The 15,417-nt window shown below is 38.4% G+C and overlaps 1 protein-coding gene across 1 annotated transcript in view; it reads left to right on the forward strand.

Annotated features, from left to right (window-relative positions):
• The first annotated feature begins 1,789 nt into the window (after positions 1-1,789).
• The window catches only part of rasgef1ba (RasGEF domain family, member 1Ba), a 142,913-nt gene continuing 129,285 nt past the window's right edge, over positions 1,790-15,417 (forward strand). Inside the window, exon 1 of the mRNA XM_067572247.1 lies at positions 1,790-2,120. Within this exon, the coding sequence (XP_067428348.1) occupies positions 2,052-2,120 (69 nt within the window). The 5' untranslated portion in view covers positions 1,790-2,051. The remainder of the gene's footprint in view (positions 2,121-15,417) is intronic.

Raw genomic sequence — 15,417 nt, forward strand, 5'->3', positions numbered from 1 at the left:
GAATTTAAAATAAAGGATGTCAAAATACCCCTTGACTTGATAGATAAAAGACATAAAGAATTACTTTCAGATGTTTTTTATTGTTTTTTCATGGTTAGATTAGCAGTATTCTGGTACAATGTGCAATACTAGTGCAGTATTATTTTACTGGTTTAATAAGCTGTGGTCTTATTGTGTTATTTTTTTCTGTATGAATGATGGAAGGTATAAGCCTGTACATGTAAAGTATGTATTTAAGTATGTTTGGAAAATGTTTTGTGATGCATCTATGCTGAGGTCAAGAAAAAAATTCCCTAAGGCGACAATAAAGTATAGCCTATCTTATCTTAATTAAATCCAAATGTCATGAACATGGCATTCCAAAATTATGGGCATTGATATGCTAATATAAATGGTAGGTCACACCAATTTATTTCAGCAGAAACACCATGATTAATTGTTTTGCTCGCAGGGGTAAATCCATGAAAATCTTTATGTCAGTTCAACTTTGGTGAACTTTGACACACAAATTTGCAGTGTTGCCCATAATGGAGAGTCATATCGCCAGTTATAGCTGACCTTTGAGGGAACAGAGAGCCAAAATAGCAGAAGCTATCGTAGTTCATTAGTCATGTTGCACCACCCACTTTATTTAACTCTCCTTTATCTAGAATAGAGGAACGATTTGCAGACAGTTATGAGTCAAGAGTTGATGGTACAAATACTCTATTTATCAATTTCTCTCCTGTGCAATGTGGGTTTCATACGTTTCCTATTAGAGGGGAAGAGGTCAGAGGTCATTCCAGTTCATCCCAAAGGTGTTAACATGGGGTTGAGGTCAGGACTTTGTGCAGGCCAGTCAAGTTCTTCCACACCAAACTTGAAAATCTTTTTTTTATATTGACCTGGTTTTGTACATTGGGGCATTGGCAAGGGCCTTCCCTAAATTGTTGCCACGAAGCAAGAAGCACAACATGATTGCCTAAAATATCATTGTTAAGGTTTCCCTTCAACAGAACCAATAGGCCAAACCCAAACTATGAAAATTGGCCCCAGACTGAAAGAACACAAAACACATAATGTTGGTCATACATTGTATCAGCCAGTTATGTGGTTCAGTATTACATGATGGTGTTACTCACTGACCAGATGTCAATAGTCAGTAAAATCTCAAATTATCAAATTATTCTTTTATATATGTATATTTTATGACAATACCATGTAGCCTACATAATACTATTTTTAGCAAAGTAAAGTTTTCTTCCCAGTTTTCCTACTGATGTTCCTAAACGTGTCAGAACATTCTACAAACAATCAGGAAATAACATTTTGGTATGGAAATATTAAAATATATGTTTATATTCAGCTATGTAATTTGGATATGTCAAACTTGAGGATATTGAGAGTAAAAATATTGGTTTCTAAAATTCATAAAACATGAATGAATTTGAATTGCAGTTTAACCAAGAGTCCATGTACAAGCTTTGCTAGAGAATTTATATATCAATATATCAATATTTATATATCTATATCTATGTATATCTATATCTATATCTATTTATATGATGGCCAAACTTTAAATTGAGTCTAAAATATTGGTCTCATTTTTCAAAAACCCACAGCTCAAATGAATTTGGATCCAGATCTCCTCTCTGAACGGGGGGGAAACTTGGTCGATGAAACCCACCTGATAGCTAGTTGGCCCGCCTACACCCCCTCAGCCCCGGCCCCTCCTGCTGACTCCACACCGCTGCTGATGGTGAGTCCATTCACCGACAGAGGATTTTGGAGGCGAGAGCCACAGGCTATAAGCTCCCTCATCCATTCCAGCGGCTGACCTGCGCTGAACCCAGTGGCATCTTGCACCTCTCATCCAGCGGCACACCTCAGCCTCCGCTCCGGGCTTTATTTTTTTGGGCAATCGGAGGGAAAAATAAGGGATGCGCGCAAGGTCCTTGAACGCCACAAAGAAGTTCACGAGGCTGACTGAAAGAAGAGGACTCTCCTCCTGTTGATTCAGCTCCTCTTTTCACATTTCAGGAATATTGCAGGAGCACACTTCTCACCTCTATATGGCAAAGTTCCTGGCTGAATTACTGGGATGCACACTTCCAGACAAGGGAACTCCTCCTTTGTTCGAGGTAAAGATGCTTTAAAATACACCGTAACAGATCTACAATGTTTTACTGCATTAATATATGATCTGATGCTCTAATACAAACACTGAGTTTTTATTCATGTATAAAAAGTTGCAGTCTGCCTGTTCATCTCGTGAGTTCTCTATGGCAACAGGAGGCTGAGGCTTTGTTCATCAATTCGACTGGCAGTCGCTGTGCTGAAAAGCACTTCATTGACAGTGATCCCTGCAGGTTCAGGGTTTTTTTAAAAACGCTGCTGCTACGGTGCTCTGCCCTGCACACACTCACCGATGCATACAGTGACGAGATGTTTATCCAGCATATTGCTGCGGGCTGCAGATTATAATGCGCATTATTTGCGTCTTTACGCGCACGAAAAAGCACTGTAATAATCCTAAAATGTTCCCGCAGCAGCTCTGTGGTTTATCTCTTGACTCTGGTGCTCAGTAATGAGTTTGTTATGACCTCGTCACACTTTGTGGCGTTTTTGTATCTCCTTTGCTACCACTGTTTTGTTGCCATAGCGGGGGATTTTCTGTGATTTGCAGAGAATCCTTCCAAATTTTATTTTAGGGTGATTATAGACGCCCTGGTGATTTTCGCTGTAAGTCGTGCTGCGTGCGGCGCCAACATACGGTGTCTCAAGAAGAAATGTCTAAAGACTCAAATGCTGCTAGTATTTGGGTCAGTGTGCCACACACTGTGCCACACACTGTGCCACACGCTATGCCACACACACACACACACACACACACATATGTAGGTATAGCTATCTTACTGAGGACATTCATTGACATAATGCATTCCCTAAACCTAACCCTAACCTTAACCATCACAACTAGATGCCCACCTCAACCCCCCAAACTAAACTCTAACATTGACCCTCAAACCAAGTCCGAACCCTCAAACAGCCCTTTGAAGCTGTGTCAGAAAGTGAAGACTTGCCAAAATGTCCTCACTTCCCAGGTCTAAAACTCACTTGGTTCTCACAATTATAGCCATTCACACAGACAGACACACACACACACACACACACACACACACTGCACCTGTACTTTCGTGGCTTCGCCTGAGGACTGTTCACTTTCAACTCTACTATGAATGATGGATAAATCTGAAGTGACGTAGCTGTTTTTTTTAGCTGAACTTTGTTGTTTCTCTGCCAGAGAGGTTCTGATCTTTGTTGGATTGTTGCCGTGTTTTATAATTGTACAGTGAAGAAGTGCTGCAGTGATCAGTCAACTAATTGATTAGTTAATTGACTGTGAATTAAACATACAAAGTTCCTTTGGGCAAGTGCTGGACATTTGTCATTATTTTAGACCAAATTATTAACTGATTGATTAAAACAATCAATATATAGTTGATTCTGGAGATAATCCTTAATGACAGCCCCACAGAACCTTTATGAATGCATGAAATGTCCCTGTTGCACATCCTTAAATCCCATTTTTCTTTCTTATTAATTAACGTGACCTTTCAGTCTGCTGGCATGTTGGTTTACACAGCAAGAAATGGAGTGTATTATTTTGAATATTGCAAAGCAAACAAGCAGTAGTGAGTGATGTGGGTATAGATATAGAACTGTAGGTGACAGGAACTCAGGACTCATGCTGTACTCCGAGTAACCACAAATGCATAGAAATTCATATTAAACACTTCCTTCATACACTATAGATTCAACACTAGACCTGGGCTGTGGGTTACATTGAAACTGTGTGGATCCATTGTTAAAAAACTCAGAATATTGAGCTCTACAGTCATTTTAATGGAGGAAAGGCATCATTTAGTCCCAAAACCAAAGGATCTGTTAAGTTTAGTGTCTTTTTTTTAGCATCTCTGGTGAGTTTTTTCATCATTTTCTATACATTATTAGCTCAACATCTCTCCGTCAAATCAAGGAAGATATGTCTGAATATCAGTATGCTTCACAGTCATTTTTGTATGAATTTACAGGAAAGGAAAGTCACATGGATCAACGGGGAGGACAGGACACAGAAATAAACAGATTTGGTGTGCTGGATAATGTTGTGTAATAATGGTTTATGTCCAACTCCAGTGATGAAAATGTTCTCAAAAGGAAACACATTTTTTCATCTTTGCATCTGTAATTTCATCTTACGTTAGAATTGGACCTGACGGGCATTGTGCAACAAAAAAAAACTGTTTCAGATTTATTTTCATCACATATGCAGACTCCACAACAACCACGGGACTGTTTAATCCACCGGGCATCATCTCAATCTGCCTAACACATAGCGTGTGTGAGTCAAGTATTAAAATCATCTCAGGAAATGTGTTAGAGAGGATCATCATAGTAACTTCTGGGAAAATGAAATGATGACCTGCTCCGCTCTGTCCGGCTTTACAGGGGACGAAGATTAGATTCACGGCAGCGGTTATATAAAGCTTTATGTCCCATTCCACCTTAAACTGTTGTATTGAGAAGGTACCGAAAGCACATAACAGACCTTTTTGATTTAGCAACAATGTCTGTTTATAACAGTGACATAAATATATCAATCAATCAATCAATTTTTATTTATATAGCGCCAAATCACCACAAAAAGTCATCTCAGGGCACTTTTCACATAGAGCAGGTCTAGACTGTACTCTTTAATTTACAGAGACCCAACAATTCCCCCCATGAGCAAGCACTTGGCGACAGCGGTAAGGAAAAACTCCCCTTTAACGGGTAGAAACCTCAAGCAGAACCAGGCTCTTGGTGGGCGGCCATCTGCCTTGACCGGTTGGGTTGAGAGAGAGAAAGAAAGAAGGGGGGAGGGAGAGGAGGGGGAGGGGGAGGGGGAGGAGGAGGAGAGGGTGGGACAGAATAACAACAATCATAACAATAACAGCAGCAATAGCAATAGTTGCGAAGGCTCAGCCTGCAACTCAGGGTTTCCTGCGAGATGAGAAAGCATAAAAAAATCCGGGGAAGAAGCCAAGTTAGTAACATGCATTAATGGTACCTGGTACATAGTGTTTTTTTGGTTATTAAGAGAGCTATAACTCATATTATTTGCTTCCTCCTTAAGCCCATTTGACTTTTTTATCGGTATTTAATCTTATTTAGCTCCACCCATCAAGGTTCAACCCAACTTTACCAGTTTATCAAGACCAACAGAAGCTATGGTCACTACAGCTTTACCCAAAAGGCTGAGATGAGATATATCTATGAATACCACAAACTCATAGGATTCAATCTGCACATTCAACAAAACAGTAGCAGTTTCACGTGATGAATTGTAAGATGATTGAAGCAAAGAATAGAGAAAGAATGGAGAGAAGATGAACCAGTGTCGAGGACGATCCAGCAGTTGGACTTTTAGGAGGCCTTGGAGTGTTTCAGTGCAGCAAAATGAGTAATATGTAAACTCACTTTTTGTTTAAAGGGGCGTGCAGATTTCTACATGAAGATGAGTTTACGGTTAGTTACTCCTCAGCCTGTGAAAACAGTTGTATAATTTCTCCTGTGGCTCTGGAAGATTTTTTAAAGTCTTAGAAAATAATCTTGTAGATGTCATGATGGTTATCTCAGATTGGACTTAAAAGTTGTGGATTTTTTTATTTATTTATTGAGAACATAGAGTTTGAAAGGAATTTATCAGGCAGCAGACATCTAATGACAGACTATTGATTTGCATTATAGGTGAAGTAGGATTGAGAGTTTTCTGGAGATTGATTCCTACTAGCGACTAAAAGTCAGGATATCTCAGCCCCCGTTGCTTCGATTTTGACCATTCATTGTCTAATTTGTCTCTTTTGAGTTTCTGTAATATGAAAGTGAAATACTAAATCAATGGAGTACCCATTTAACTAGATGCATGTTTGAAGATTAAGACTTTTTCTCTTTTTGCTTTCCATTTAGCCGGTTACATATCTGCTTATAAGGTTGATAGTTTACATTTCTGGATCATTAACATTAGAAGCTGCTGCAGTATTTTGGGGATCATAAAGATCTAAGATGCATAATTCTAAGTGCAGATGTCGCAAATAATGCAGGTATTTTCAAAGTAGGAGTTATAACTATACTGTCATCACTCATGTAAATGTGAGACAAATCTAACGGCAGCTAGAAGTGTTACATAGCTCACTTGTGTTTTACAGTATATCACACAAGTATCTTTTCCTTAACTCGCATCAAATTTCCATTTATGATAGTCAACACTTGTGAAATCATGTTTTTTTATACACAAATTAAGTTTGACTTTAATTTGAGCAACTACAGAATCAAGCTGCAGCTGTTACAGGATAAAGATGTAGTGTTTAAGATGACTTACTGTGCTGTTTTGCCTTTTAAATGCAAGAGCACAACAGCAAATGTGTCCCATGGGAAGCACCTTTTTCCTCCTCATCTCAGAAGAACAACAGTTTATTTGCATTTTTCTCTTATTTTATCAACAGAATCAAAGCTGTAACACCTTGGCTTATACATTTTTCTTATGACGACAACTCTCAACTGGAAGCTTTTTTCTTTAAATGCACAAAGTGTCTTGTATTATAAAAGTGAAGCTTCATCAAAGTATTTTTTCTTAAATTCCTTTTCTTTTTACCGACTTTGCCCGGCATCACTCTGCCTCTGCATTTCTTTGTCTTGTTCCTACTCTCATCCTTGCACTTTGCCACATTTCTTCTTTCTGTCTCTTTTACCAACTCGTCATTCACTCACGTACTGTCTGCTCCTGCTGCCAGGCCTCCTCTCACTTTATTCTCTCTGTAGCCTTTAAGCGAGGCTTTATTCGTGGTCGGGAGCTTGTTTTTCAAGTGGTATGCTGTTTTCAATCACTGTACACTCATGGACTGTCTGTCGGTTTGAAAAGATTCTGAGAATCCCAAGGTTTTCAGAGGAAGAACATCTGAGAAAAAAATATCTAAAATCTGAGGAGCTGGATTGTGACATCAGAGAATAAGCTATGCTGCAAGAATGATGCACGCCTGCAGTATGCTCAGTGTGTTTTCATGGAAAGGCAGCGTGTGTGTATATGATGTGTGACATCACCCGTCGGTGGTTTGCATTGGAGCTGGTTTGAAGCCCAGAGTTGCAGCTCTTGTTTGGCGCCATCTTTTCCATTTGGAGGACCTTCCAGATAAGCAGTGTGAGGTGTTGACTTTCACGCTCTAGAAACATGCCCCGCTACCTCAGGCTGAAGCTAACACTAGCTTACTGGGAACACCGAGCACTGCACACTTGAGCTAGCTACTTTAGATAACTTGTGCTAACAGGATGGCTGTCTTAATCAACTGACATTAAAATTACTGAAATATTGTGACAATAGTCCGACTGAGTGTGAATCAATCACAGCTGTCAATCAAAGCCCACACGGCAGACATCAAAGCTACTATAAGTCTTCAAATCTTATTAATGGAGCAATAATTTCCAAAATGACCACCAGCAAACTTATTACAGGGCCCATATTTAATGATTCAGACTATAATGACTTGTTGAAGAAACTTATTGACTTCTAGAGAGAAGTTCATGCTTTTTGAATGTGAGCCAGTTGGAGCCAGCATCTAGTGGCCATTGGTGGAATTACACTTTAAGGTACTTTGTTGTCTTCACACACACAGCAGTTGAACATAAAACACCCCTCCACAACAGATTACACACTTCTGTCATCCACCAACACTAAACTATCCAACACATAAAATCATATGCAAGATGATTTTTTTCTTAACTGTCTGTGTGGGTCTAGAGGGGGTATTTTTGCCGTGTGTGTGTGTGTGTATGAACATGCATGTGTTAATATATGCAGAAGACAAGGACATCCAGTGCAACAGGGCATCATGTTCCCTATAATTAAATTCTAATGCTTCATCTGTTGAGAATAATTTGTGTGGATTTGTTTTATAATGTTTATGCCAATAAATGTGTTTTTGTAATTATTTGTGACAAGTCAAGGCTACAAACGCGTGCTCCTGAATATCAACCAAGTAGTTATGGGTAGAAAATAAGGGACAGATACTAGAATATCAATTGAACATTAAACAAAGGACTTTGTACCACAAATTTCATTAGTTGTTTTTGTTTCCTCATATTCTTAACGCATGATCAAATGATGAAGAACTCCATGTTGCCATAACGATAATCAATATTTTATGTATTGAAAGGAAACAAAGAATATAAAACAGAACACTTTTTGTAATCCATTACATGACGCATTTTCTGATCTGACTTTGCTGAAAGAAGACTTTGCTTGAACACAAGGTTAACTTGATCCGTCATTTAAAACAAATCCTGGTATTTTTTTCTAATGAAAATTGGTAAAAACAACAAAAAATCCTTACATATACACAATCATAGATGTTGTCTGAGAGAACACATTCACACAAAAATAAAAAAATCCTGAGAAACTGATGAAAACTGCAACGTTACGAGACAGTAAAACGGCATGTTGTTGGTTTAGAGGCAACATGTACGCGTCTGTGAAGTCAGTAATATCTCACTGCAGCAAAAGTTCGTACATCACGGCTAGAGGAGACACGTTAGATTACAACAAATACTTTGGTGAATCAGCTCTCATGTTGCTGCAACTCTTTCTGCTTCCCTTTGGTTGCTTGTAATGTTGGTGAGCTGGTATTTAAACATCAGAATAAAAACTGTGGTAATGTTGTTGTATTGGACTTCATTATGAAGTGGAGCTCTACTGATTTAACACATAAAAGTCTGATAACAGGTCTTGGGGAGCATTGTGAATATGATATAAAAAAAACAAACTATTTTTTGGGTCCAGAGGGAGCTGTGTGAAATCTGATAAATTGCCTTAAGTGATGTCACTTGAGTCAGCGTTGGTTGAGGCTGAAGACAAGTTTACCACACCTCTGTAGCTCCTCATCTCTGCTCGAGGCTAGCAGCTCCAGGCTACATTAACCACTACTAGCATAACACACATCAATCTCTGACCGAACTGTGGACGGTCAAGTTGCATTGTGGGTAATGGAGGTGCCAAGTTTTGACAAGGAAGAAGAATAAAAGAAACTTTATATCTCTGGTTCTGCTGCATCAATTTTGATACTTTTTTTTTTTACAATGTTAGAGAAGTGCAATGCTAAATTGGTGGAGTACTTTTTAAAATATTTAGTCCACCTCATTTACAGACAATATATGAAGCGCAAAATGGAATCTAATACAGCAACACCACAAACTGCAAGTCCAAGTTGAGACAAAATCTCTCTGATAAGGTATCAACAGTCATTAAAACTGATAAGAGTTTATACTGTTGTATTGGATTGTTTACAGTGTGCAGAGATTTCTATTTTTGTGGTCACTTGGTGTAGTTTGTTGAGTCATCTTCTTCTTTTGCCTGCCTTGTGAACTGCATTGAAGATTGAAGTTCAGCTTGAATGAGCTGCTAACTAGCCGGTTGAGAGACACTACGCCTTTTCTTGACAATATATTAGTTTACTTAAGGAGAGTCTATGGATGGTGAGTGGGATGCAACACTGTACAATCAGGCTTTTATGTGACTTAGGAGCACAGCACATGTAGCATGGAACATGAAGGTTAAATTACAGTTGTGTTTGTGAGGAGGAGTGCTACACAAAGATGCTTTTCTGCCTTCTTTTTAAAAAAAATATTTTATGCCTTTGTTATGGAGACAGTGAAGAGATGACAGGAATTGAAGGTAGAGAGTGATGGGGGGGTGACAGGCAACAAAGGTTCACAGCTGGATGTGAACCACAGATGATGCAGTTACATGGTGTGCATCTTGATGAATGATACTCTATTGATCTCAGTGCCACTCGGCTTGATCATTAATATTTGTAATTTAGGAGTTAAACAGCTTGTAAAAATATCTTTTTTTCAATAAATTTTGCAGCTGCTTCTTGTGTTATGATTGTCATTAACTTGAATGCAGCTGTTCTTCTTCACATCTGCACAGTAATGAGAATTGCTTGTTTTGTTTCTTTTTTAAGCTTAAGTGAATCATCTAAGCTTAACATTGATCACAAACAAATGTAAATGGAAAAAGAAAAAGGTTGAAACCAGAAGTTCCTACTGTGTTTGTAATCTGGAAGAAACATATTGTCTCATGCCTGCTGCCTGTGTACACAAGTCTGTGTAAGAGTGTGCACAGTATATGGTTTCATGATGAGATGGGAGCATACATCTGAGGTTTGCACACTGACTCTGTGTGTGTGTCTGTGTGTGTGTGTGTGTAGAGACAGCATTCAACCTTCCTCTTATGTCAATTGTATTTTAGAAAAAAAAGGCCAAAACACTGCTATGTGCGAATCTTAGCAAGTATTCAAGTTTTTAATCTCACTCGCAAGTCAAATTGTGTGTGTGCGTGTATGATAGAGAAAGAAAGTATTTTCAAGCAGCAAAAGAAATCCAAAGAACAGCGAGAGCCAAGGTAATGCTGGATTTAAAAAGCCTCCGTCACTATGACAACCACTGAAATCACTGGATGAAGCAAAGACAAGCACAGCTTCCACTGAGTCCATGCTTTTTCATCAAATGAATGATTTTACATTTAAACTTCACAAATGTTAACCATTCAGCCGGAGCTTGTCTCCTTTTTGTACCTTGACCTGACCTGTACGCTGATAAAAGTTTCAGTAACCTTTTCTCAATTTGTCGTAATTTCATGGCCGAGATTAAGGTTTACAAGCACAACATGGACTCATGGAGCTTTTTATTTGTGCTGATTTCTCAAAATATTCAAGAGGAGATTAAATAGATCTCTGTTTGTTTGATCTTAGAAGTGGTAATTGAACTGAATGAGATGAAAACTGACAAAATATCTTCAGTTCCCGGTTCTAATAGAGCTTTTTACTGTGTCACAATATCACATTTGTGGAAATGTCGTGCTCATTTTGATTCACGTTGAACTTTGCCTCCTCCTAAATGTCAGTGTCTCTATGAAATACAAACGCTGGGAAAGTGTCTCCACGTCCAAAAAGAAAGAAACCAAACCTGTGAATACCTGTCAAGTTTTACAGTTTGGATCAGATCATCTTACCTGAGGTGGGGTATTTTTTTTTTTCTTCGGTCCAATAAAAATCCTCAATATTCCCCTCAAGGACATTTATAGGTGGAGTGTTTGGACTAATAGACTTTTTGATGATTGTGAGATGCTCAGCCATGTGATATTTTTATTTATATACTATAATAATCATTGCTGTTAATGTGCCAGGAAAGGCTACGGTATAATGTCACCCTAAAATAGTAAAATCTGAATTACAATATACAACCAACAGCTGCAAATAGAAAGGGAAAAAAAACAAAACAACAAACAAAAAATCATGTGAAATGAAGAAATTTTACTGTAAAATGAGGCTGATCATCCTGTATAGACATCATGTGAAATAGTACACATCACTCCAGATGACACGTGTTGAATTGGTTGTATTTTAAAGTGCTACAGAGTAAAAAAAAAGAGTCACAGTTGTAAATCATCGTCATGAACAGACGCTCCGGTACAAAGTGAAGCAGAGATCATGTTTTACTGCAGTGCTGTGTTACTGAGAGGGAGATGATCCCAGGAAGTCCGTCCATCACGCTGACAGCTCCATACGTACAAAGACTCATAACTCATATATGTCATATTGAAGGGAAGAGGAACACATCAGTGTGTGTTTGTTGTTGATATGTTGAGCAAACAGTTGCTTATTTCCACATCCAGCAGTAACATTACCATTGATTGGAAGTTGTGTTTCTGTCCACCTGGTGAATGTTAGTCCAGTATTCACTCTTTTAGCTCTGTTTTTACTCTCTACCAACTCCTGAGGGAAATATCTGGCTCTTTAGCTGCTAAATGCTCCACCATGTTCACCAGCTAGTCTACAGATAACTGTGTTTGTTTGCTGTTTGTTGCTGAGCAGGTAGTGTACAGTGGCTTTTTAGAGCTTGCTCTCGGAAAACAGCTGCCTGCAACGCTATGAGAGCGCTGAGAGTGAACCAAAACAGTAAAGCTGCAAAACAAAGTGATGCAAATAACGATCCCATAAATATGTAAAAGTAAGCCCGTAGAGACATTCACAAGGGCCGCTTCTGGACAAATTACATTGCTTTGAATGTAACAAGCTGCCTGCTTTTACTACATCAAATAAGTAATTTGCTGCATTTTGATTGGCTGATTGATGATGCACCTTGTGTTGATGATATCAGACCATTCATATGCCCTCTCAGGTCCTGTTTGGTTTAAACTAAAGTTTGTGGAAACCCACTGTGTGTTCCCTCCATTCTGATGTTTGTCAGGTGTTTTTCTTTTAAACTGTTACTTAAATCTTTCTACATATTAAACGGTTGAGGTGTTGTGCGTCATGAGTAACCACCTCCTCAAAATAACGTTGGAGGGAGTGATGATGTCTGATTTTGTGAATAAAATTTCTTTGTCCATCGCTCACTCACATCCCCGCCGGAGGAGTTGAGAGGTGAGCAGCCACAATAGCCAAATGAAAAAGCACCCTATGTGTACATTGTGTTCTGTGTTTAAATGTGAACATAAAAGTGTGTGTGTGTGTGTGTGCCTGTGTGTGTGTGTGTGAGAGAGAGAGAGAGAGAGAGAGAGAGAGAGACATGGTTCATGGTTCATTTTACAGCTGCACCTGTCTTGCTTGTCAGGAAACGTGTCAAAAGAAAAAGATGAGGCTGTGGGTTTTTGATCAGGAGATCTGAGTCAGAAAGAGAATCCAAAAGAGCCACCGTGTAATGACATATACAGACGTCCACACACACACACATCAGAAATCCACACAGAATACACTGAACGCACCCGCACGCATGAACACTCAGAAAATATTTTAAAGGCACTAACAAGGGTTGTAGTATCTGAACGGATTTAGATTGTGACTGTATGGCTGCCAGTTTGAATCATCTGAGCAGAGAAAATCAATAAAAAACTGTCTGTTCTTGCTGAAAACTGATGTGTCCACGAGCAAAGCGCAGCAGACCCTGGGTGTGGCATGAAGTGGAGTTGCTAAATCTAAAAAAAAAAAGAGGAAAATGAGGGAACGGATAAAACACAATGTTTCTCATGAGTGTGCGTGACATATATTTCTGTGGTAGATGGCTTGTGTAACTCTATGTGTGTGTGTGTGTGAGCCTTGGTCTTTGCCATGCTAGTTACAGAGGAGAATTATTCAGCGGAAGGTCCCTTTAGATCGAGCCTGTCAGTCAAAACCTAACTGCTAATCAGGGAGGTTTTTTTTCCGGCCTGGCAGAGAAATGACTGTGTTGATGAACACTGTTATCAATGCATTTTCTGCCTTCATGACAAACAGCTGTGCTTCCTATAAATGTGCCAAACACAAGAGCGACCAGCTTTCCCATTATCCACAGCAGTTTGTCATCAAGTACCGACCACCATGGCTGCATGATGAAGCCCGCCCGGACGATGCAGCTCCTCTAATCGTTGCTACAAGCTCCAAGAACATGCATTGAGATCCATAAAACCCTAGAAGATCAATATCCCAAGAAGAAGTGAATTTTCTCCAAACGCTAAGCTATTTGACTTCTTTACTTCTTTGAATTAATTTGGAAAATTATTGTTCCATTAAAGAGCTGTTAAAGACTTAAAGGGAAATATATTTTGGGACATGTTTGCCTTGAATGACTCTCAGGCTGTCACATTCAGTTTTATTGCTGTATGTTGCCTAAAATTGTATTTTCAGCCTGAAAAAAGTGACAAAGATGGTACAGTGTAGTAAACTCAAATCCAAATATGAAATAAACTTCCCTTCAAACCTAAAGGTAACATCTACGGAAGCCCATTTGGACCATTTGTAAAAAAAATAATAAAATAAAATAAATAAAAACTGAACAGAAAGACCACTTAAAAATAATGTTTTTTTAAATGATTATACTAGCTATTATTTTTCATTATCAAATAATTCACCATTCATTTTCTCAATTAATTGATTGATTGTTCTTTAAAATGTTTGGTAGTGAATAATAATAATAATAATGTCTTCAAATTGCTTGTTTTGCCCAGCCTACAATCCAAAGCCCAAAGATTTTCATTTTTCAATTATATAAAACACAGAAAAGGATTTTGAGGATTTCCAGCCTTAATCAAATCTCTCAAATGATTAATCGATTAGCAAAATTGTTCCTAATTAATGTTCCATCACTGTCAGCTCCAGATAAAACATGACGGTGTGTTCTGATATACAAAAATAACCGAGGAGTCTTGAGTCTGTTACTTTCTATATCAGGATGCCTGTGAGTGTATTATCACATTTATACTACAGCCACTTACTGAAGATAAACAAGGTAGATTGTGTTTAACTTGTGGTTAGATTCGTTTATGTGACAGATATCTTGCAACACAGCATCAAGCAGCGTTTTTACAACAATATGACTTATAATATTCTTAAGAAGAAGAGTGGTTTAGCTGTAGACTAGATCTTTCTTTGAATTCTCCTTGTTATACAGTTTTAACAGACATCTAACAGTCAATAAGAGACAAGTATTTTCCATGGCATATAAGAGTTTCTCATGTCACTAAATCCATATTAAGTTTCTATTTCTTATAACTCAGTTTCTCATCATACAAGAAGTCAAAATGGATGTGACAGTTGAACCTGCATGCTGCTCTCATCATTTTGACATGTTATAATTATGGAAAAAAAAAACCCCACAACTGACTGTGTACATGCGTTTACCCTCTGGTGGTTGAACCACAAGGGGGTGATGTGTTACACATAACCAATTGCAGCTCACTGGTTGACTGACGTCAGCTTGTGGTCCAGTGAGAGAGAGAGAGAGAGGAGGGATGCTGACTCACAAAGGAAACAAACATTTAAACTACTATTGTATTACTTTATTATTGATCCTGCTCGGAAAACAGGAAAAGAAACAACCTTTCACACAGCAGGGGGAAAAAAGAAGTGAATTGTTGTGCTGCAGCTTGTGACGGTAAAAAATATTGAGTGAAAAGTTGTGAAGCTGGAACATCTGCTGCATGAAGGACAAATTGATTACTGTGAACGCTGAATTACACATTTATATGTCATATGTGTTACTGTATGTTTATACAGAGGGAAAAATATTAACTTTTTTGCCTTGTGACCCCTTAAAAAGAAGCAACATCTGCTCATATGTCTATACCAGTTCTGACCATTTATCCTGGTTTTATTTGAATACATTTTAGAGTCCTGAAGGAGGAAAATTATCTGTTAATTTACAAGAATTTAGTAAAGATTAGAGAGAAAAATCGGTTTCATCTTGGGACCCTTTGAAAGTGTCTCGACCACCAGGTTAGGAACCACTGCAGTGCACTTTCTCATTCAAGGGATTGGGAAGGTGTATCCGAACATTTTACTGGTGCTGTATATTAAGGAATTATTGAAC

The sequence above is a fragment of the Thunnus thynnus genome, chromosome 2 (genome assembly GCF_963924715.1).
Source record: "Thunnus thynnus chromosome 2, fThuThy2.1, whole genome shotgun sequence".
NCBI classification, from domain to species: Eukaryota; Metazoa; Chordata; class Actinopteri; order Scombriformes; family Scombridae; genus Thunnus; species Thunnus thynnus.